General features: G+C 34.6%; 1 protein-coding gene across 2 annotated transcripts; it reads right to left on the bottom strand.

The window, feature by feature from the left end:
* Positions 1-958: 958 nt before the first annotated feature.
* On the bottom strand, positions 959-20537 carry LOC147381312 (uncharacterized). Of its 2 annotated transcripts, XM_086430597.1 has the most exons (11): positions 19955-20537; positions 11330-11409; positions 11127-11202; positions 10736-10841; positions 9147-9246; positions 8936-9048; positions 8636-8743; positions 7060-7155; positions 6520-6603; positions 1553-1723; positions 959-1377 (listed from the first exon to the last, which is right to left on the bottom strand). In XM_086430597.1, the coding sequence occupies exons 1-5, from the start codon at positions 20063-20065 to the stop codon at positions 9200-9202; spliced, it is 420 nt and encodes a 139-aa protein (XP_086286723.1). In that variant the 5' UTR covers positions 20066-20537; the 3' UTR covers positions 959-1377; positions 1553-1723; positions 6520-6603; positions 7060-7155; positions 8636-8743; positions 8936-9048; positions 9147-9199. The 2 variants fall into 2 exon arrangements, with proteins under 2 accessions (XP_086286723.1, XP_086286722.1); XM_086430596.1 differs by lacking the exons at positions 959-1377; positions 1553-1723 and having other exon boundaries at positions 5219-6603; positions 8636-9048; positions 9147-10841; positions 19955-20536.
* Between the last annotated feature and the right edge of the window lie 1307 nt (positions 20538-21844).

The raw sequence follows: 21844 nt of genomic DNA on the forward strand, positions 1-21844 counted from the left end.
GTGGAAAATAATTTTTAATTAAAATGCTGGAGGCTGTTCGTCAACATGACCGTTGAGATGTCAGGATTCCCACAAATTTTATCAAGATAAACCGAGTTAAATGATTTATCCCATACAAGATGAGTTTGACTCATTCGAGACAACTCAGTCATGTCCACGGACGAGACAAGACGCTGCTAGGCCGGGATTTGAACATTCAAATCCCCAGGATCGACAATTCAAATCATTATATCAACCTTTAATCCAATCGTCAAGATCGACCTTTTGCAATCATCAAAATCAATGATAATAAATTGTCAATTTCGACCATAAAAGATAATATTTTGTCGAGGTGAGTGTGCATTAAGAAAGAAATATATTGCTAACTAGGTCCTTAAGATACTGCATCAAAACTTAGTATGCATTTAGAAAGATGTTTATACCATAGAGACTGCTAAGTAATTTTTCCTTAAAAAAAGGATAACTAAACGACAACATTTTTTTCGATTCTTTCAACTTATCTTTTTTTTTATTATTATTATTGTTCACATATTGGAGCCATTCTTTAAAATTATCACGTAAGTTACTTACCTATCATTTGTCCCTTTTTTTTCTCTCGTCTCTGTCTGTTGAGCATGTCTCATTTTTCATTTAAAAATATTCAATTGAGTAGACTGTTGGAATGGTTTACCAACAGCATAGTGGAACATGCAATGCAGAAGCAGAGAGGGTGTGGGAGCAACCACTTTTCTCTTTTCTGATAAGTAAAATTTATCAAAGAAACATTAAATGAACCAATAATATTGATCAAAGAAAGCAAAGAAACAAACAAGTATAAATCATTAAATGAACCAATAATATTCATCAGACATCAACCAAAAAAGAAAAAAAATATTCATCAGACGTAATGTAGGTTATAAATTACAAAGGTGAACCTACAATAAATAATAGACTCCGTGACGTTGTTGTCATTTAGCCACTAATATATGCAAATACCAACCTAATGCCAAAAGAGTTGTCCATGTAAGTTTTTTATTACAGAGAAAATGTGACATGATTGGGGATTGACAAGTAGCACATATATATAAGGGATTGACAGTGGCTTAAAATTAAATAGTAAAACTTGTACATAAGAAAGTCAATTATATACCATCTGAAGTCCAAAGTAAGTAAGAGGGAGAGAGAGAGAAAGAAGGGGGCTGCCCATGAAAATACATCTCAATGATTGACAAATAAAAACCAAACTAAAAGGAAGATTCTATAAGAAGATGGTAAGGCCAGCAATGCCGAAACTATGAAAGTTGCAAATAACAAGAAGGAATTTTAAAATGAAAAACAAACTTACCTTTGGCTTGAAAAGAAATACTTGTATGTGAAATCCAAACACAACGACACGCACTGCAAACACACAAAGTAACCAAGTTAGAAATGATTGCAAGATTTCCCATAGAAGATTTCCCTTTTGAACTCTTTTCTCCACACACACACACACACGCAAACAGAAACCAAAATGAGATTAAAGAAATTAATAAAGCAAGAGAACCACAAAAATGTTTTCAGTGAACATTAATACCTCATGTGTAAATGTCCTCACAGGAATACCAAATGCCCGAACTAATCCAAAGTCTGCAACCTTCAGAGCATTGGTGCGACGATCTATGAGTAAATTTTGTGGTTTCAAATCTCGGTGGAGTATTCTATGAGAATGGCAGTAGGCGATACCATGAAGAATTTGATGCAGAAACTTCAGCAAAATAGAAGATGAAAATTACCCACTGAAGTTTAGTTGTAACTGATTTTTTTAAAGTCAACCACAAAATATAGAAGCTTGGTATAAAACAAGCAAGTGTAACAAATAAAAAGTGGAGATTGTAACTACAAGGAAGAATATTTGAGGAGAACTTATCCCAAGACTCTCAAAATGGCAACTAAACTCCCAGACCTATTTGAGTATAAAGCTTACAAGGTTGAAATCTTTTAATACAAAGCACATGAACATGGTTCCTTAGCAAGCCCCGAACAAGAATCCATGAGCTTCTTCAAATCCTATGATCTGTTGATAAATAATATACAGCACCTTCAACAGATTCAAGTATGCAATGCGAGTCACCGAAAGATGCCACGGTTATAACCCATCCATCTATTATCACAAAGGTGACCATACAAAGACTAAGCCAAAATATTTACATTCATTTAGAGTTACATGAGACACAACTCTTTACATACATCTTTAGACCAGATTATGAATAAATGAAGATTTTCCATTATGGGATCCCACAAGCATAGACCATCGATGGAAGATAAATGGTTACTATAATTAAAAGGAAATCCAAGTGATCAGAAAATCAAATTAGTAAGTTCGACTCCAATTTCCTTGAAAATAAATAATTTCAGAGCTCTTTAACAAGGATCTACTTCTTGCCAATCTAATTTTAATGAAGTTCTTGTTTCACAAATCACAACATCAAGATCACCATAATACAAGTACTTCACATTAAGGAAGATTTAACTCAGTGACTTGGATATCAATAACAATGTGGATTTCGGTAAAGCTGAACCAATGCTATGCTAATTCAGCATATATTACAAACTTGTTAATAAACCCAAAATAACAACACATACATACATATGCAAAACAAACAAAGAGAAATTTGTATTAATCACTTTCTAACAAAATTCAACATGAAAGGCAAATTTTGATATATATCCTAACTACAAAATGAAGTAAAATCGAAATACAATCAGTAAAAAAATTGATTGTATATAGTTCTCTTTTGATATATATAGTTCTCTAATTACCTGAAAAATTGATTCCCTAGATCTCTTGAATCAGTAGAAGAAATAATATCAAACTTTCAAGTCTTCAGCAAACCCTAGATCCACAGCACACTCACACACTAACACACTCACACACACTCACACACCACACCACACACACACACACACACACACACACACACACAAACACACAGTTACCTTGATGGATCGATTAGAGAGGATGAACCAGATCGAAGAGATCGAGTAGAGAGCGCGATATTGTTTAAGGAGAGATGAATATACGGGAATCCGAAAATCAGACCAGATCGAAGAGAGAAAGACAGAGCAAATCGAAGAGAAAATGGCGAAGAGGGAAAGAGAGTAACCTTGATGGATTGATTAGAGAAGATGAACCAGATCGAGTAGAGACAGCGCGATATTGTTTAAGGAGAGATAAATACAGAGGAATCCGAGAATCAGACCAGATCGAAGAGAGAAAGAGAGAGCAAATCGAAGAAAGAATCCCGAAGAGAGAGAGAGATCAAAGAGAAATAGCTAAATGGATTTACTAACCCGTGAGGAGAGTGAGTTTGGGAGAGAAAGGGAGAGTCCAAGTGAGAGAGTATTTTATTTAAGTAAGACAGCTTAAGTTTTGGCTGTAGCTAAATAGTCTACAACAACAGATTATAGCTGACCGTTGCTCCAAGCCATTGCTATAGATCATTTTTCTTATAGTGTGGTTCTGTGAGAATCCTATCTTGCAATACCCTTCCCATGATATAACATTTCACATAAAACAAATAAAACTACACAAGGCCCATACAACAAATAGAAAATTGTAGCAAACATGAAATTCAGAAAACGTTAGTTGACTTTATAAAACAGAAAATGTACTTAACCATCAAATTAAGAATGTCTGTCTCACAACAATCTCCACATTACTTCTGATTTTCAAAATTCTGACAAGTAGCAACATATGTGAATTTCATGTTAGCCACAACCTCTAGTTGAACATAGAGAGATTTCTAGCTCTTCTTCTCTTCCTCTGATGGAACAGTAACTATTTGTACCTTTCCAAAATCTCTACAGGTTCAAAATGAAAAGAATCACAACATAATCACCCAAAAAAAATTAACCAAATCACTAGAAACACTGCAGAAGTTCTCTTGTGGTTACCACTTTCAAAAGCCATGTCAAGGAAAGCTTGACGCTTCAAAGCCCTCCAATAGTAAATCATTCCTCTAACTACAAAACCAATGCCATTCATAAAAATCAACACACTAGGTACCATGAGAAATTGAAGGGGAAAAAAATTCATCAGCTACCTATTCTGCACAATGTTTGTCCTCTAAAGGAGACCCAATGACGGAGATGCAAGATGTTTTCTTCATTTTCCCAAACCTCACTTGCTCTTTTACAATTAAACCTCTCCATTAATCAGAAAGAAATGCTCTTGATTTATTTTGGACATATTTAAAACCTAGGAAGATTTTTTGTAGGTAAATAGCAAATAAAATTAATTTAATCTAAGTTTCACCATGAGATCTAATATATATAAATATAATTGGGGCGGGGTACATCAAAACCGTCCCCGCCCCGAAATGGAATTGATTTTTTTCATTTCTACTAACATAACTGCCCCAAAATCATTTAAAAGTGTGAAAAACCGACCCTCTAGGGGTCGGTAGAGGCACCGGCGAGAGGGAGCAAAATTGCCATCCCTAGTAGGGCTAGATTGGTGCATTAGATTGCAATGGTGAGGCCAAGCTACTTTGTTTTCTAAAATTTAATGTTAAAAATAATGAACCCATCATCTTCATTAACAATAAAAATGAAAAATATAAGCAAACAAAAGACATTGGGTTCACAGAGGCAACCTTCATTGAGAGGGACTAAAAAATAAGAGAGCAACCTAACTAATCGTAAGAAATAACTTGCAGTAGCTTATCTTAACATGAAAATGAAAATTAAAATGACAAACAAAATACCTCAAATGTAGCTAATGGTGAAGGCAAAAAGGTACACAAGTTGATAAAATGTTTATCAAAAGAAAAACAATACAACCACCAAAAAGTAGAAATACGGAAGTACTTTGTGAATGTGTATTGATAAGACCTACAAATCAAGTTGAATGAATGCGTATAGAACCACTTATTGGGTTATTGAGTCCAAAAGTATTCTACAAGACATTGGATATCAAGCTTTATGTGTTTAGGGATGAAGCAAATTGTGATTGTCATTATATCGAATAATAATTAAGCAGACAGATTATTCGATCCAATAGCTAAGAATCTAGGAATCTAATAGGCTACCATCAAATGTACATATGCTTTAATGCAAAATCAATTATCGAAGAAGCAGCGGAAGTAGCAACAAAATCCAGTACTCCCAAAGTTTCCTAATCTAAAAAAATCATCTCTTACCAAAAAAACTAAATAGGAAAAAAATTAGTGCAGATGGAAGCAACGACCTTGCGAATAATATCAAATAAAATACATAATGAAATACTACAGTCTTTTTTTTAAAAAAAAATTCTTTAAAAAAATTAGGTTTTTAACTACGGTTGTGGCCGTCGCTATAAGAACTTTAGAAAAAAAAATCAATTTTACACATGCCCCCCTCATGTGTTGCTGAGTATTGGAGATACCCCTATGTTTTGAAATTGATGACCCTGACCCCAACTACCAAATGAAAAGACCCAAATGCCCCTCTTCATCAACTTTCATAAATTTAACAAGCAACCATGAATTACAAACATGACAATCCATAATCTGCAACTTTATAGAGTAACCAAAAAGTACCTAGGAACTCATAAAGTAGCAAAAAAACTGACCCACCATACAAAAGCTTCCTCGATTAGATCTCTCAGGTCAAAATTCAATCTAAGCATTTGATGGTAATAAACCAGTTAATGCAAAATATACGAGTGTTTCAAATATTTTGAATGTTTTGGCATAACATTCTGGTTTTGGCCGAGACAAGAACAAAACATTGAATCTGAAAAGTTGATGTTAAGGGAATATCTCGGAATGTTTATTTTCGTACCTATTTTTATGGTCTTGGTGATTGTAAAGTCTATAAAAGTTCGCTAATGTGATCAAAAGTGGGTAGAAGAAGTGTTGTGTGGTTGGTTTGTGTAAATAAAAAATGAAGAGTGGCTAATTTGTTTAAAGCAACAATGCAATGCAGTCGACTTGTGCTAATCTGTCTAAACCAAAGGTGGAATGTGGCTGATTTGTGTATATCATGTGAAATGACATTGGTTCACAATGATCAGACAAGTCCAGGGATAACAACAGAGATGAAGCTGGGAAGACTTCCATATCCCACAGTAAGACCTCTTTTATGACAGGTTAGTTGGACAACCCTAGCCTTTACATTGTAACTATAAAGTTAAATGGCTTGAGTTACTTAGAATGGTCCATATCAGCACGCATGTTTATCAGAGGAGAAGTTAGGTGAACTGCAGTCTTGAAAGGAAAAGGTAAGATAAAACAGGATGCATACACTTATCTCTTAGAATATTAAAATGGTGGAGAGCTTCCAGCACTTTTTAGACTTTAGAGAAAAAGAAAAAGAAAAAAAAGGCACAAATTTATACATATTTATATATGACCCATGAAAGGAACGTACTCGAAGAAGCAATTAGATCCAAATGGAACAAATTCACTAAATCATATACATTTCAAGAATTGACAAGCTACTTGTGCATTTAGCAAAGAAATGATGATCACTGAGCATCAGATACAATATATATATATATATAGCAAGTTAACTTCATACCCCTATTGGTTGTCCATTCTCCTCCAAGTTAAGGCATACAACATCCACACTGTGGGACTTTAAGCTTCTCTTCAGTTTAGCATTCTGTAGTTTGCCAATAAATCTGATTATATTAATGATGCAATAGAATGAAAAGCGAAAGGAATCGTGCATGGTATTCAATAGAATGAAAAGCAAACACGAAGCTCAGAAATAAAGGTTAAGTATCACAAAGAACAATTACTTGTCTAACCTAATGGTAGTGCTACCAGATATCGAGATAAATTCTCATAAGTAAGTTCCTTATTCATTGAAAAGGCCCATAAAGAGTACATTCCAGAAAAATTTTCTCGGTATAGAACAGTTCGCTCAGTTGAAACAAATGGTAAAACTAATGAGCAGCTGTTTATGCCCAAGAACTCTAAAAAATATAAGAGATAAAAAGAGAGGAACCATGCCCCATTAAACGTCAATACAGACAGATAACATAGATCAGAATGGAATTTATAGCTATGGAATGAATAACATGAGAAAACAATAAATGGAGAAAGTAGAACACACCTGAACTAACATCTAATGCATGCATGCCTGGCTGCAAATTCTTCTCCAACAGTTCAAAGCTCATGGCTACTCTCTTCGACATATTATCCCATACTGCTGCAAATATGCCACCAGTTTTTTGTTCAGGTCAATTCCACCTCTAGTCCAGATTCGCTATTAAATTCTCATACAACAACTTCACAACAGTATAATAAGCTAAAACAATTTCAGCAAAACATATGGGTTCCACAATGATCTCTTAACAACTCAATAGAATCAAATTCAACCAACCTCAACAACTAAGGACAGCAATAGCTGGAGCCATAGAGTGTAAACACCATGCAATTCAATCCTTGTTCGAGTTTAACATTCTAAGAATGTACCTCTTAGGAAAGTGTGTGTTGGGTGTTCTCTTGTGTGTTTCTATACACCTAAATTAAGACAACTTTGGGTTACATTAAGGGAATTTAGGCTAGATATGTGGCATCATGTTGATACAAATTTTATCATCTGAATTAATAGTTCATTATTACCACAATTTAACAAAAAAAACTACTGGTGACTCGCATAAACTGCAACATTACCTTTGATAATATGAAAGAATGAATGTTACTCCATATGCATGCTGCCCAATGCCAGATATATTATTATAAATATAAAAAGAAAAACAAACTATCATAGAAGGATCTTCGGTGCTCTATCAACAGCACCTTTGAGCTGGACTTAAAGCTTCAATTGAAAAAACAATACTACCCCACAGCACCATGTTGAATATTGGGAAACTTCCATGGGGCTTGACACATCCTTTTCACAGAGATGAAGGCACAAACCGAGTAAATAATAACTACATACCTATACAAGGTTAAAAAAAAGTGCCAATTTGGTTGTTTCTGCAAGTACCCTTCGGCCTCTTATTAAGTTAGTTAATAGAGATAATAGTAGAAGGGATTATATATATGCTGAGGATACATAGAATACCTCAACCAAATGACAGAAAACATGTACATGTGACGAGTGTGCTGAAAAGCATAAATTCTATGGTCGATATGTAGGATTACCCAAGTACTTCTATATATATATATATATATATAATGTATAATTAAATGAATCTAAACCAGTTTTGTATGTACGTTCCTAGCTGAGGCTTCAATTTTTTTATTGTTTTTCCTTTTTATGAAACAAGTAGTGCTTATCCTGCTTCGCCAATTCTTCAAAGAGCATCAGTATCACAAACAACCTATTACTTGTTGATGCACAATTCATAAAGATCATAGAAGTAAACTAGAAGCAAAACACACAACAAAGGAGAGGAGAACCCAGGTAAAAGCCATGTGCAATCTCCCCTCCAAAACAAAACAAAATATATATATTTTATAAGGGATTTTTTGACCTGCCATGCAAAGCACACCCGAGACAAGGCAAAGGGTCGGATTTTTACAAGGGATTTGTTTAGTTCTTATTGTTAAATGACAGCATCTATGATATCTGGTTATTTAACTACATATGTGAATGGCAAAGTATTTTATGGGGAAAGGAAATGTGTGCATAAATTTCTTAGGAACAGATAAGTGCATCAATGTAATAATAACATAGGTACCTCTAAAGTGGCCACCATAGAGCAACTCTGAGAGCTTTATAGTGTTTGTGCCATCTCCTCTATCTGACTTTAGGAGTTCTGCAATTGCAGATTTGACATGGGATCCTCCTACCAAAAGCAAGAACTGCAACTGGAATGACAGACACCCAAAAACACACCTGCTACCTATGCAATTGGAATTAAAAAAGAATATTGGAAATATTACAATTAACAGTTCACTCCGAAGCTTCGCCTGACAACAATCAAGTACAAAATAATCATTGAATTCAAGGTCATTGAATCTTAGTACATGTTTCTTACCAACCCTCAATTTCCTTGACAGGGATTCCAATAAACAGAGCCCCCATAAGTCCCAGACATCTTGCAATCTGACTGAAGCTTCCATAAGTACCCCTCACAAAAGAAGTTGAAACCTGTTTATGTAGACAAGGAAAGAATACATAATAACTTTAAGGACCAACAAAATTTTCACCCAATAGTCATATAGCAACAGTAGAACCATCTTCCCTACCTCAGTCACATAGAGAGATGCAACAGATGGACCAAGAACCATCCCAATTCCAACTAATGATCTCCCAAGAAGCATACCCCCAAGAATTTTTGTTGTTGCACTGCAAATGCATGTTGAAGGAGATCCTTCTATGATAGCTTCATGTAAACTCAATAGCAGCGGAAAAAAAATGATAAAGTATGAAGTTTATCATGTAGTAGTAATACATATAAAAGATGTGAAATACAAAGAGATTATCTAAGGATAGTGAGTACTTGGAACATTTCGGATTTATCAAGCTAAAGATAGAAAAGTAACCATCCACCATTTTGAAAGGATGGGAATGGTATGTAGTTCCGGATCACCCTTCTTGCTTAGAAATGGATCGCTCTACAACCAAAAAAATTCAGTTCTAGCATCTCAGAGAAACCAGTGAATCTTTAACACAAAAAAATGACTAACCCCCTTGAACCCAATTACATTTGCTAATACTAATCCTATTCCTATAAAAAAATCTCTCTATCTATCTATCTAGATATATATCCGAAGGCCCTAATCCTAAAGAGAGCCAAACATTTTTGAAAATAGGGGTCAGTTCAAAAATCTGACGCTAATAGTCACGTATAGCATTGGCAGCATCTACTACAAGTTTCACTGAGAAAATCCAGCTTGGGAATTTTGGTTTAAGAAGCTTCTTGGGAATTTTCGGTACAAGGCTTTGATGATGATGATTAGCATTGTGTTGAATGCCTTCAAGCAAAACTTCAGCAACTTCTCATTGGATACATACAGGGACCATTAACAAACAGCTATCCTCATATGCATCGATTGTTTATCTCTTCACTACTCAAGCTGAGAAAACATACTGAATTACACATAATTATGTACCTAAGACATGCCTCCAATAGAGAACATACATAAGAGAACATATAAACACATAAACTTGTGAAGAACGACTTGAAAGAAAACAAATGATCCCAACCATGAATAAACACAAAATCCAAAGGTAGGGATCTAAACATATCTTGATAACACATCTCGAATATACTAATCCCGAGGATGAGGTCCTTCCACCACAAACAGATCATGTGTTTTTTTCATAAGTCACTGAAACCTGAACCTATATGTATATATGTACCATATATACACACCATGATGGCATGCTTCCCAGAAAAATGTCAAATAAGTTTTAACACAAGAAAGACATTCAAACAATTGAACCCAGAGCATGATCAAACAACGTTCTACGGAGCAAAGTGTTAGTTCCAAGTTCAGAACCACCTCATATTTGTAAGACAAGAAAATGAACATTATAAACAATAAACTAAAGTGGATTAGAAGATGCTTTCACCAGATTATATATTTAAATAGTTAAAAACATATAAGGAAAAAAAAAAACCAATTGACAAGATCCACAGGTGGTTTCACAAGAGTACAATTCTGATTTTCTAAGCAGTCCATCTTCCATTAGTCTTGCAAGGAAGCCCGAAGTGAAGGGGATTATAGCATCAGTTTGAAAACTTGTTGTATTTCTAATTTTCACCAAAAAATCAAGTTATTTCAATGGAGTTCTTAATATCAGTGATGAAGAACTTGAGTGGAAAAAATACCTGGCGCACAAGAAGTACTGTGGGAATAACAAATGTCAAAACTCTTGCTTCCAACTTTCCATAGCAAAGCCCTACACAGTATCACAAAAAAGGCCGGCAACACCTCCTAAACACAAGAAAGAAGAATGAAATTACAAACACGGGCAAAACTACAAAACAAAATGCCATATACAATGAAAGGAACCAAAATCCGAACCTCAAACACAATCCCTTTTGTTAAAATAAACAAATCCAATGGTTAAGATAAAAGATGTATCATAAGGATAAGACACGCCCGATTGTTGGATTTTGCATTTTAACTGTTGGGATTGTGTATTTGTCTATGACGAAAATCATGGTGATATATATATATATATATATAAGGTCAGGTCCGGGAGCCAAACAAAGTTACCTCATAATAATACACTCCCATCAATAATATATCTTCTATGATTTCACCATCTAAAATGCAAGTTTGGAGATCCATCCTACATATTGAATATCAAGTGATGTTGGAAACAAATTAGCAAAAAAAATGTGATCCAAAAATGTCTAGAATGGGACACACAATAGTTGCAAATTAATAGAAAAAACATAAGTAACGAGGATCCATACCTTTTGTTGGTGAGCACACCGAGCATAACAACGTTGAGCAACAAGAAAATAGAGAAATCCAGGGAAAGTTGAGCAACAAGCTAGCACTCAAACCAATCAAAAGAAGATTAGAGAAAATCAAAGAAACATTGTTAGATCCTTGTAAATACAGTCCAAGCAAAATTTTACTTGGTTCTTGTTGTAAGCATGGCCAAGGAAAAGTTTGCTTGGTCCTTGTTATAAGCATGGCCCAATGAAAAACTCCTAAGGTCCTTTGTGTAGGTATCAACCTAAAATGCCATTAGAAAAAACAAGGAGGGAAAGATCTGGCATGGAGGCAATGCCAAATCCAAAAATGCGAGAGGAAAATAGACATTAGCCACAGGTGCGGTGGAAGTAGAGTATTTATGCAAAGGAGCTCCTCTCTAGTGGCAAATCATATTTAATTGCGCATAACTTTGATAACTGCCAGACGAAACACCATTTGTATGTTGGCTTGTGATCTGTAGAATGACATTATTGATCATTTTATCTGTGATTCTTTTGGGTAGTTCAAATGGAACTGGATGTCTAGACAAGATGAAGGCAGGCCTGAATTCATATGGATTGTTTACTTTTTCAAATTCAGATGTGGCCCAAATAATTTTGTTGCCAACCATGACTGTAAGTCATGATAGTCAATCATCATTAAACGTCCAAGCTAGTATATTGCAAACACAAACGCAATGTAGCAGAATCCCTTTTCCTTAACCATGATTCCATAATCTAAAACCATTAACAGGTAAATTCAATTGGAGTCGGAACGTAAAGTAGGAATATTTTGGAGGAGGCTTGAATCTTGTCCATCTATTTGGGATCTATATTGCGAGTAATTTTTTTCCTGTCAAAACCATCTTGAGCAATATACAACGCAAATTATCTAAACTATTCATGATCATCTTCATCATGGTTATTATCATCGTCATGATCATGATCACTTCATGTTCCTGATAAACATCATCATGGGCAGTATCTGTCATTATCGTTAGGATTAAAATTTTCTTTTAAAACGCCTAAATTCTCTAGGTAGGTCAAATGACAAATTCAAGTCACCTAGAGCTACTTACCGAAACACCAAGGCAATCAAGGTCTAAAGATTAAGCTAAGTGATAGGCAACCCTTAGAAGATGAAACTTAAAGCATGACGATCATGGAATGGAATTCAAGATATGGCATACATGGAATGAGACACTTGATTTATAGTGGTTTGGCAAATTGACTACATCCACTTTACTCTAGGTTATTGGTGTTCACTATCCAAATTTAGGTTCACTTCAAACGTCACACGAAATTTTTCCCTAAGCTAAACTCCAAAACCTTCTTGACTCTTGGGAGAGGCAACACCTCACTCAACGAGTTGAGGTTTGTACTTAGGAAACTTAGAACCTTGACACTTGACAAGAGTCCTAGATTCAAAAAGTGCTTGGTTTTTTATAGGGCCAAACCAAGAAAGTGTTCTCCCTCTCTTTGGGGTATTCCTTATCCAACCAAAACAACAAGAGAATCAAGGAAAGCAAAGAGAAAGAGGTGATTGTGATCCCATCTTGTGAAGCATGAACGAAGAAAAAGTGGAAAGAAGGTTTGAATCCATTAATTTAAAGAACAAATAAGTTATAAAATAGGAAATGAAAGTAAATTACTCACCAAAATATATCTTAGGCTATCTATAAAAAAAAAATATAGTTAAGGCCCAACTAAAATCCAATAAGAGAAGCTCAAACTACTCTTTGACACAATTTTCACTTTATTTTTCTTCCAAAAAAGTTCTCTCTGAATATCTACAAAATTCCCCTATTTATAGACTAATAGGAGAGTTTCTTACAAAAAGAAAAATGAAGTTACAAAAATACCCCAATAAAACATAGAAAAATTCTCTACCATTCGCTATTTAAGCAAATGGTTGCTTTAAAAGCCGTTTCTTGTCCTATTTCTTCTAAATTCCTTCCATTGTGTGTTTTCTTCTTCAATTCTCTTGCTTGTACTACTCTTTTTGACCAAATTTTTGTCTATTTTAGGCACCAAATGATGTGAGTCCATGGTACTATACAACTTTTACAAAGTTGGTTCCCACTTCCACTTGGCACAATTACTTCAAAATCTTTGTCTTAAGCAATCTTGGTCAATAAATCAAACTCCTAACAAAATCTTGTTTGTCAAGAAACTTGAGATGGTAAATCTCCACTAAAACGTATGGCATAAAATGGGTATGACATGACCTAAAATCTAAGTGATCTGAAATCCCAGTTTAGCGGGTTTGGAACCTTCGAGTAGATCCAAACTTAAAAAATGGATCGAACATGGTTTGATGTGCCTTAATCCGAGTTGAATGTGTAGAGTACATAACAAGTACATAATACCACAAATCACGAGTAACTTAACTAAAATAGGCTAGTTTTTTAAAAATTTGAGTTTATGCATTCTTAAATACTTAAACAACAGTTTTTATGAAAACTAACAGTCACAATCCAAACAGTTTATTTGTTAACATACGAATTTATACTTCACACAATTATAAAAAAGTTTGCAATTATCATGGGTGGATATGTCGATTTATTTACAAATGCACACACAATTTTTTCAAATTTTATTTCTTTTTACTAACAACATTTATATTTTAATTTGTTACTAGATATTAATAAAATGACAAAAGAAAACTTGTATATATCGTAAGTGGTCTTCCATTTGTGTTGTATATGTTAATAGTGCATAGCTCTGTTTTGTTTGCAACGTTTGTGAATTATTTTAGAAAAGTGTGAAATACGAAAATAATTTTGTTTACCTACAAAAAAACACTTTCCATTAAAGATAGTTGTTGCAAACCAAACAGAGCCTCTTTTAATCACTCATTCTCACATAACAACTCTCTCATAAAAGACAACCCACACAAATGATATGCAACATTTAAATACCCTTAATGAATATAGATCATTCAATCACCATAATAAATAGTGGACAAAGGCAAAAGAGACAGTGAAGCAAACAGTGAATGTTTTAGAGTCAATGAATAATTGAGACAGTCGTTTTTACTAGTCATCCGTTAAAACAATATTCAATGTTGGTTATCATTGGGTGAAATGGTGAACTGAACTATCCTAGAGCAGGTTTAGATTTTAGGCCAATATGCAGGTTAGATCACTATGGAAACTAAATGCAATCCAATGAACGATCAATCCTAGCTAGTGTCTAGGGTAGATGCACTTTTTTTTCTTTTTCTTTTTTGAAAGTGGGACTAATCCTTACAGATACACCCTGCTACCACAAACAGGCGTATTGAGTAAAATAACGGGTGGGGAGACTCAATCTCACGACTTTAGGGAGCAAACCTAGGTCACTCCACCACTCGGGTGGTTCCTTTTTATTTTATAGAGTAAAACCGCAAGTAGGGAGACTCAATCTCACGACTCTAAGGAGCAAACCTAGGCCGCTCAACCACTGCTCCACCACTTGGGTGGTTACTCTTTATTTTATAGAGTAAAACCGCAAGTAGGGAAACTCAATCTCACGACTCTGGGGAGCAAACCCAGGTCGCTTAACCACAGCTCCATCACTAGGGTGATTCTTTTTTATTTTATCGAGTTAAATCACGGGTGGGGAGACTCAATCTCACGACTCTAGGGAGCAAACCTAGGTCGCTCAACCACTGCTCCACCACTCAGGTGATTCCTTTTTATTTTATAGAGTAAAACCGTAAGTAGGGAGACTCAATCTCACAACTCTAGGGAGCAAACCTAGGTCGCTCAACCACTGCTCCACCACTCGGGTGGTTACTCTTTATTTTATAGAGTAAAACCGCAAGTAGGGAGACTCAATCTCACGACTCTGGGGAGCATACCCAAATCGCTCAACCACTGCTCCACCACTCGTGTGGTTTTTTTTTTCTTATCCCCCTTTTATGATTTTGCAATAAAAATTTCGGAGGATGTCTTTTTTAGCCCTTATGTTTTCACACTTTTGAACTTCAGGATATCATCATTTTTCAACCCAGAGTTTACTATTAGGCAGCCTTTTCCATTGGCACATACCAATGACGGCTTTCACACTAATGTATTACTTTTTTTTCTTTTCTTTTGGGCTTCTTTCATTTTTCACTTTTTTTTTCTCATCCTCCTTTTTAAGATTTTGCATTGAAATTTTCGGGGGATAAGCTTTTTCAGATGACTTTCACACTAACCCATAAGAAAATAACTAAGGAAGTTCAGTCCAAGGATACATATAGGGTCACATAGTGATAAAACCTACAACATGGCCAGAATCTAATCCTTACTAGCAATAGACAGGGGTGCATTGTGATCATCAAAGACTAACCTATTGAATCACGTTTTAAGTGAAGACTAGTAAAAAAGGCTATCCATAGAGATTCAAAGAGATCTAACCCATACTATAGGCTCAACCATAGTGAAAAAATCAAGGTTTGGAAATAATTCAGCAAGAGAAAGTTTTGGAAAAAGACGGCAAAAGTTGGTAAAGGCGTGAAAACATCGGATAAAATGTACAACAAGATATGCATTTTATACATTAAATATTTAATGAAAATGTAATACGTCAAAATGCCAAAAACAATAATGTGACTTTTCAAAAAATCGTCGATTAAATCGATTAATCATAATTTTTTGAAACTCGGATCTTTTTCGAAAACTTTGTGATTTTGTCACTATGGGCTAAACTGCTCTTGATTCTTAGAATATAATTTGAATCAAGGGATGATCAATACAGATAGGGATACTAGTAACTTACATAAAAAAAGACTAATTTTTTTATTATTATAAAAAGAGTCTAGAAAACTGTATTTCAAAAACTGTAGGTAAACAAAGAGTATGTATGATGAGAGAGCCATATAACGAATAAAATGAAAAAAATAATAATAATAATAATAATAGAAAATTAGAAAGGTATACTACAATATATTAAAAACGATGTGAAGAGTACATCGCTAGTACTAAAAACCAATTATAATGAGCCAATGAATTGAAATTTTTTAAGTTTTAATTTGTAAATTGTATTTTTAATTATATATAATTGAATATGCTAAATTTGTTGCACAAATCATGATTTTTTTTGTGAGTGTTATTCAAATGATGATAATTAAGTTTAAACATTTCACAAGTGGGCTTATGTATGTGTTATATATTTACTATTGTATGGTCGCCTTCACTTTGAAAGTGTAAGTTTTTAAGAAAAGTGTGAAATAGGTAAACAATTAACTTGTGAACCTACAAACAAACAAAAAAAAAACACTTTTCATTAAACACTAGTTGTTGTGCATGTGTTGTATATTATGTAATATATTGCTCCATTCGGTTTGCAATATGTAGATTTTTTTTTAAGAACAGTGTGAAATAGAAAAACAATTTCGTTGTTCGCCCACAAAAAAAAAACACTTTCCATGCAACCCAGATTTTGCAAAGCAAATAGAAATTCTTGCATAAAATCACAGTCACCCTCGCTCTTTTCTAATATTGAAAGTTGTCTATCGTAGCATAAGAAGGATTTTTACCTTCATCTACCATAGCTTCGACATGGTTTCATTATCAATAACAGAAATGTTACATATTCTACAAATATAATGTGCACAAGAGTCACAATGGGTAAAAGAGGCCTTTACTTAATATATCACCTAATATCTTAGAGAAGCAAGTTAGTCAATTACTTAATATCCCACCTTCCATTTCTTCCTTATATTATTGTAATTAGTTCAAACAAATTACTAGTAGAACCCCACGCTTATCCTCAAATCACATTAATCAGGCCTTAGGCTAAAAACCTTGAATTCCAAACATCATTTCCCTAACCATTAAAAGTTTCCAAATTTAATACTACCTTTCCACTCAAAAATTCAAGCACTTTATTTGTGTCTAATTTTTCATAATTTTGGTCTTGAACCAAATCTAATCATAATGGTACCCTTTATCTTGACAACTATTTGTATCCCAACATCAAATCCTAATCCTAGTGTCCATTAGTTCAAGAAAAAGTGTGTGCTAGAGCTTCATTTGTTGAAATTTGCTTAGTCTCTTGAATTTTGATCTTCTACTTCAAGAAGGTTTCATTGGAACCTTGACTTTTGTCTCCAAAACAACATATTTGTCGTCTACAACACTTATGATATTTGTCCTTCAAATAATTGACCTTAACAGTCTAGGTCATCCATAACAATGATCACCTACAATTATTGGGACAGACCAATCTCACACAAACAAAGCTCCCAAGACGAGAATTTATTCACAGCATATCCTAAATACCATCAATATATAGAACAACAACCATAGTCACGCTTCACATCAAAGATTAACCATACGTGTAGAAGTCCTTATAAATATTATTTTGGATATATTTCTTCTAAAATATAATCTTGTTATTCTTTGGCATAAATCTTAAACAAAAATAAAAGAGATCATGTATTCCTCGATTAGGAGTTATTGCAGTAGTCAATTTGGAACCACTCCAATTTCAATTGGAAACTGAATAATGCATTCATAACAGCAACAAATTGAATCAGAAACCTTGTCCCCTTACAATCTCTATCATTTCTAATAAAGACGGATTAAGGATATACTTTCACTAGTAATATCACACAATCTTAACCCTTTGAGCACCACAATTTAATCTTAGCCTTATAGATTATAACCATATTCACTCCAAGTAACATAGGCCATAGAAATCTACTTACTCGAGGCACCACAAATGATCTCACCATCATCAATGCAAGGATTACAATAGTATTCATTTAATTTATACAATCTAAACCATCAAGGCCACAATTTGATCTCATTCCATAATATCACTATCATCGCATCAAGACATAGATAACAACCATAACTTATTCCATTTATCATAGAAATCCTTCTTCTAAAGGGCCACATGAAATTACTATTGACTATGCACAAAAATATTTCACCAAATTGTAATCCCAACAATCCTTTGGAATAATATTTTGACAAACAATATCGGTTGCATCATCCCACTCCAGCGAGATTTATTTAACTAACAACTCGGAATCATTCCATTTCCAATCCTAGAATTCAATAATAGATTTATAAGAACATTAAACAAACAGAATCTGAAATATTTAGCCCTAAGGGTTGTCATCATGTTCATCAAATAACACTTAATCAGAACCATCAAAATATCACAATCGAATCTCGTTTTATGTATCTCACGCTATAATCTTCACTACCTTCAAAGTACAAATCAAAGATAACAATCTCACTACATATAATCCTATCTTTAAAAGGTCCACAAAAAAGTACTCTTCATCATAATTAAAATATCTCTAGAAATCAACTCGTTTTAATCCTTTGTCATATCAATTGACAGATTAGGGTAAAGAAATGATAAATTGCTATTACCAAAAATCAATATTACTTTTATATGAACATTAATGACTCAACATAGTAGGAACGAAATCTTTGGCCTCAAAAGTTTTCATCATGTTCAATAAAAGATCACCTTAAGATCATAGGGACTTTTAAAAATATCAAAAACATATGAATCATCAAAACACCTCAATATGATCTACTCCACGTATCCCACCCCATAATCTCACTTTCATCAATGTATTTATCAAAAACCATAGCCATGCTCCATGTAACAAATTAATCATCTATTTCAGAAGACCACATGATATTACTCATCAACACCTCTTCATCCTAGATTACGAATTAACTGAAATAGTGAACCCAAATCAAAGCTATAGGGACTTCCATAAAAAATATCAAACATGACAAACTTCGTAGAGATTAAATTCTAGGTGTGGAGTATCTTTATTTTGTTATGATTAAATTATCCCCTATAGGTGAGCAATAGAGCATTACCCAAAGGCTTTCTAGTAGATAGAGGTGTATAACTAACTGACCTACACACAAATCTAATGAACCCTCTCAACAACATACGTGACAAAAAGTACAGAGATGCATTATTCTTCGCTAAAACTCCTTAAGATGCTCAATTGAGTTGTATTAAAGAGCCCCTATTAGGCTAGGCATCAAGGACTTTCCTCAATCCTCTACTCAGCTCATGCACTAAAGCAGTAGGATATAAATATTCAATAGAATAGATTTTTCATTATTTAACATCGTGAAAGTATTTGGCTATACCGTTGAACTACTTGCCGTAAACCCAGCACAAAGCGGCTAGGGAAAGTTGGCTTTGGATGTCTGATCTGAACACAACTCGTCTAACTCAAGGTTGGTTATCTTGGCCTAGCCGATTCAGTTCACAACTGGATATAACAGAAGTCTGCCCCTGTTTGTTGTTGTTGATTCTAGACGAACCAAAAACCCTTTGGGTACATAGTAATCCCCTAAGAAGCTTAGATAGAGTGGTGTTGGGCATGAATCTTAATGGCACATAAGCTCGTTGTCACTAGTATAAAGATAACAAAACAAAATCTCGCTCCATGTATTGTTACAAATGAATCCTATAATAAAGGGTCAAATTAAAGTTACTCTTCAACATATTGTAAATAATTTTCCAAAATCTACTCACATAAATCTATTGGCAAAAGTTTTTTAACGAAAACAATATCAATCCCATCTATCGCAATAAGAGATTTATTGAAATGGTAAACTCGGAACAAATATGCAAGATAGGATAGGATATGATACTAACCATCAGATAGATCTTGAACTGATATTGTTGAAATCCTGAGAAAATGATAAGGGAGAAGGGGAAAACATTCCTTTCTGATGCTCTCGGGACTTCCTCCTTGGTCCAAACCATATCTCCATGGAACTTCTGATGCCTCTGTCAAGGGCTTTGAATCCAACTCAGTATTTCCCTCTGGCTTTGCCCATATGATTCCACCAATTTAGGTGAAGAAATTTCCATCTTTGCAGGATGCCCTAATATCTGCGTCTTTCACATTGACTTCCCCAGAATCGTCAATTTTTTGTGCGATCCTCTTCCATTGTTGAAGCCCGATCATCAAAAAACTTTCTGCAACACAATGTTCAACTCCAACGTCGAGACACAACGATTGGGGGAGAAGAGCGGGACCCTTCACGATTCACACACAACGTTGAGAGACAGAGGGACAACGTTCTGTAACACATCATTCAACTCGAACGCCCAAACTCAACGATTGGGGAAGAAGAGAGGGACCCTTCACGATTCGCACACAACGTTGAGAGAGAGAGAAAACGTTCTGCATCACAATGTTCAACTCCAACGCCCAGACACAATGACTGGGGGAGAAGAGAGAAACCCTTCACGATTCGCACACAAGTGAGCGAGAGAGAGAGAGAGAGAACGTTCTCCTAGGGTGGTGAGAGTATAGTTTTAAGAAATGTCGGGCGGGATTTCAAATTTCAAAATCGGACAGCTGTATAATTGACGCTGTTAATTAACGTTATGTGGAAACTCCGTCTGTTCGGAACGAACGACATACCTCAGCTTAACATTTGATTAAAAAAAATTAGATTACGATGAAATTCTTAATACCGTTTTAGTTTTGAGATATACGTTTAATTCAAATGGATTACCAATTAAAAGTATTTTCCTTACAGATTTAAATCTTACTAAGGGTCATTTTTTGTTCAAATCAATCACTATATTGACAATCCAACACAACAACCCTCTAGATTTTAATTTTGGGGGGGGCTTGATCCAAGGTTTTCAAAATTGATAGCTACTGAACTCACAAATTCAAAATTGAAATTCAATGATGAAAAATAAATTCACTTAAAAATAATAATAATAATCAAAGTCCCTTGAATTTTGACCTCTACGACATTGTAGCATCAGATCATTATATTTTGATGCCATAAGGTGATACAGCTTCAAAACGCAAATTTTGTAGCGTTTGCGGTGTAAAGCCAAGTTTTGACGCTGAATCAAACACGACTTTAAAGTTGCATTTTGAATTTGCGATTTGAAACGCAAATCGATGAAGCGGTTAAGAAGAGCTTTTTTCACGTTTGCCGGTGAATCGGATACCGAATAAACGGTTCATGTGAAATGTCTGTTTTGCTCCTGCCCATCGTTTCTATTTTCTCTCCATCGACAAACCTCACTCGCACAGCTCGTTCGATTCACAGTAGCTCTCTCACACCTCTCTCTCTGTCTCGTCGGTCTCTCTCTCTCTGCTACTATTCTTCTCTTCTTCATCTGCAAATATCTCACACAACTGCGCACAGCTGTTCAATCTCAAACTCGCATAGATCTCGCACAAATCCCTCTTTTGCAAAGAACTTTGAAACCATAATTGAAGAACCCAAACGCGCCCTCAATTCTCCTTCTAAATCATCTCTATCAAAACCCTCGAAGATCGCAAGAATAGAGGATCATCTTAGCGACAAAAGAGGAAGACGAAAAGCTTGAGAATCCTTAGGTCATGAACCAAAACCCTAGAGTTCAAAGGTACTTAGTTGCAATAGAGTACATTGGCACTCGATTCTCTGGTTCGCAATAGCAACGCAATTGCAGAACCGTCATTGGGGTTCTTGAGGTAAAAAATAAAAAAAATATTTAGTTTTTTTTTTTTTTTTTTGATTAATAATT

The sequence above is a fragment of the Akebia trifoliata genome, unplaced genomic scaffold, assembly GCF_017979445.1.
Source record: "Akebia trifoliata isolate Shusen 1 unplaced genomic scaffold, ASM1797944v1 Contig00579, whole genome shotgun sequence".
NCBI classification, from domain to species: Eukaryota; Viridiplantae; Streptophyta; class Magnoliopsida; order Ranunculales; family Lardizabalaceae; genus Akebia; species Akebia trifoliata.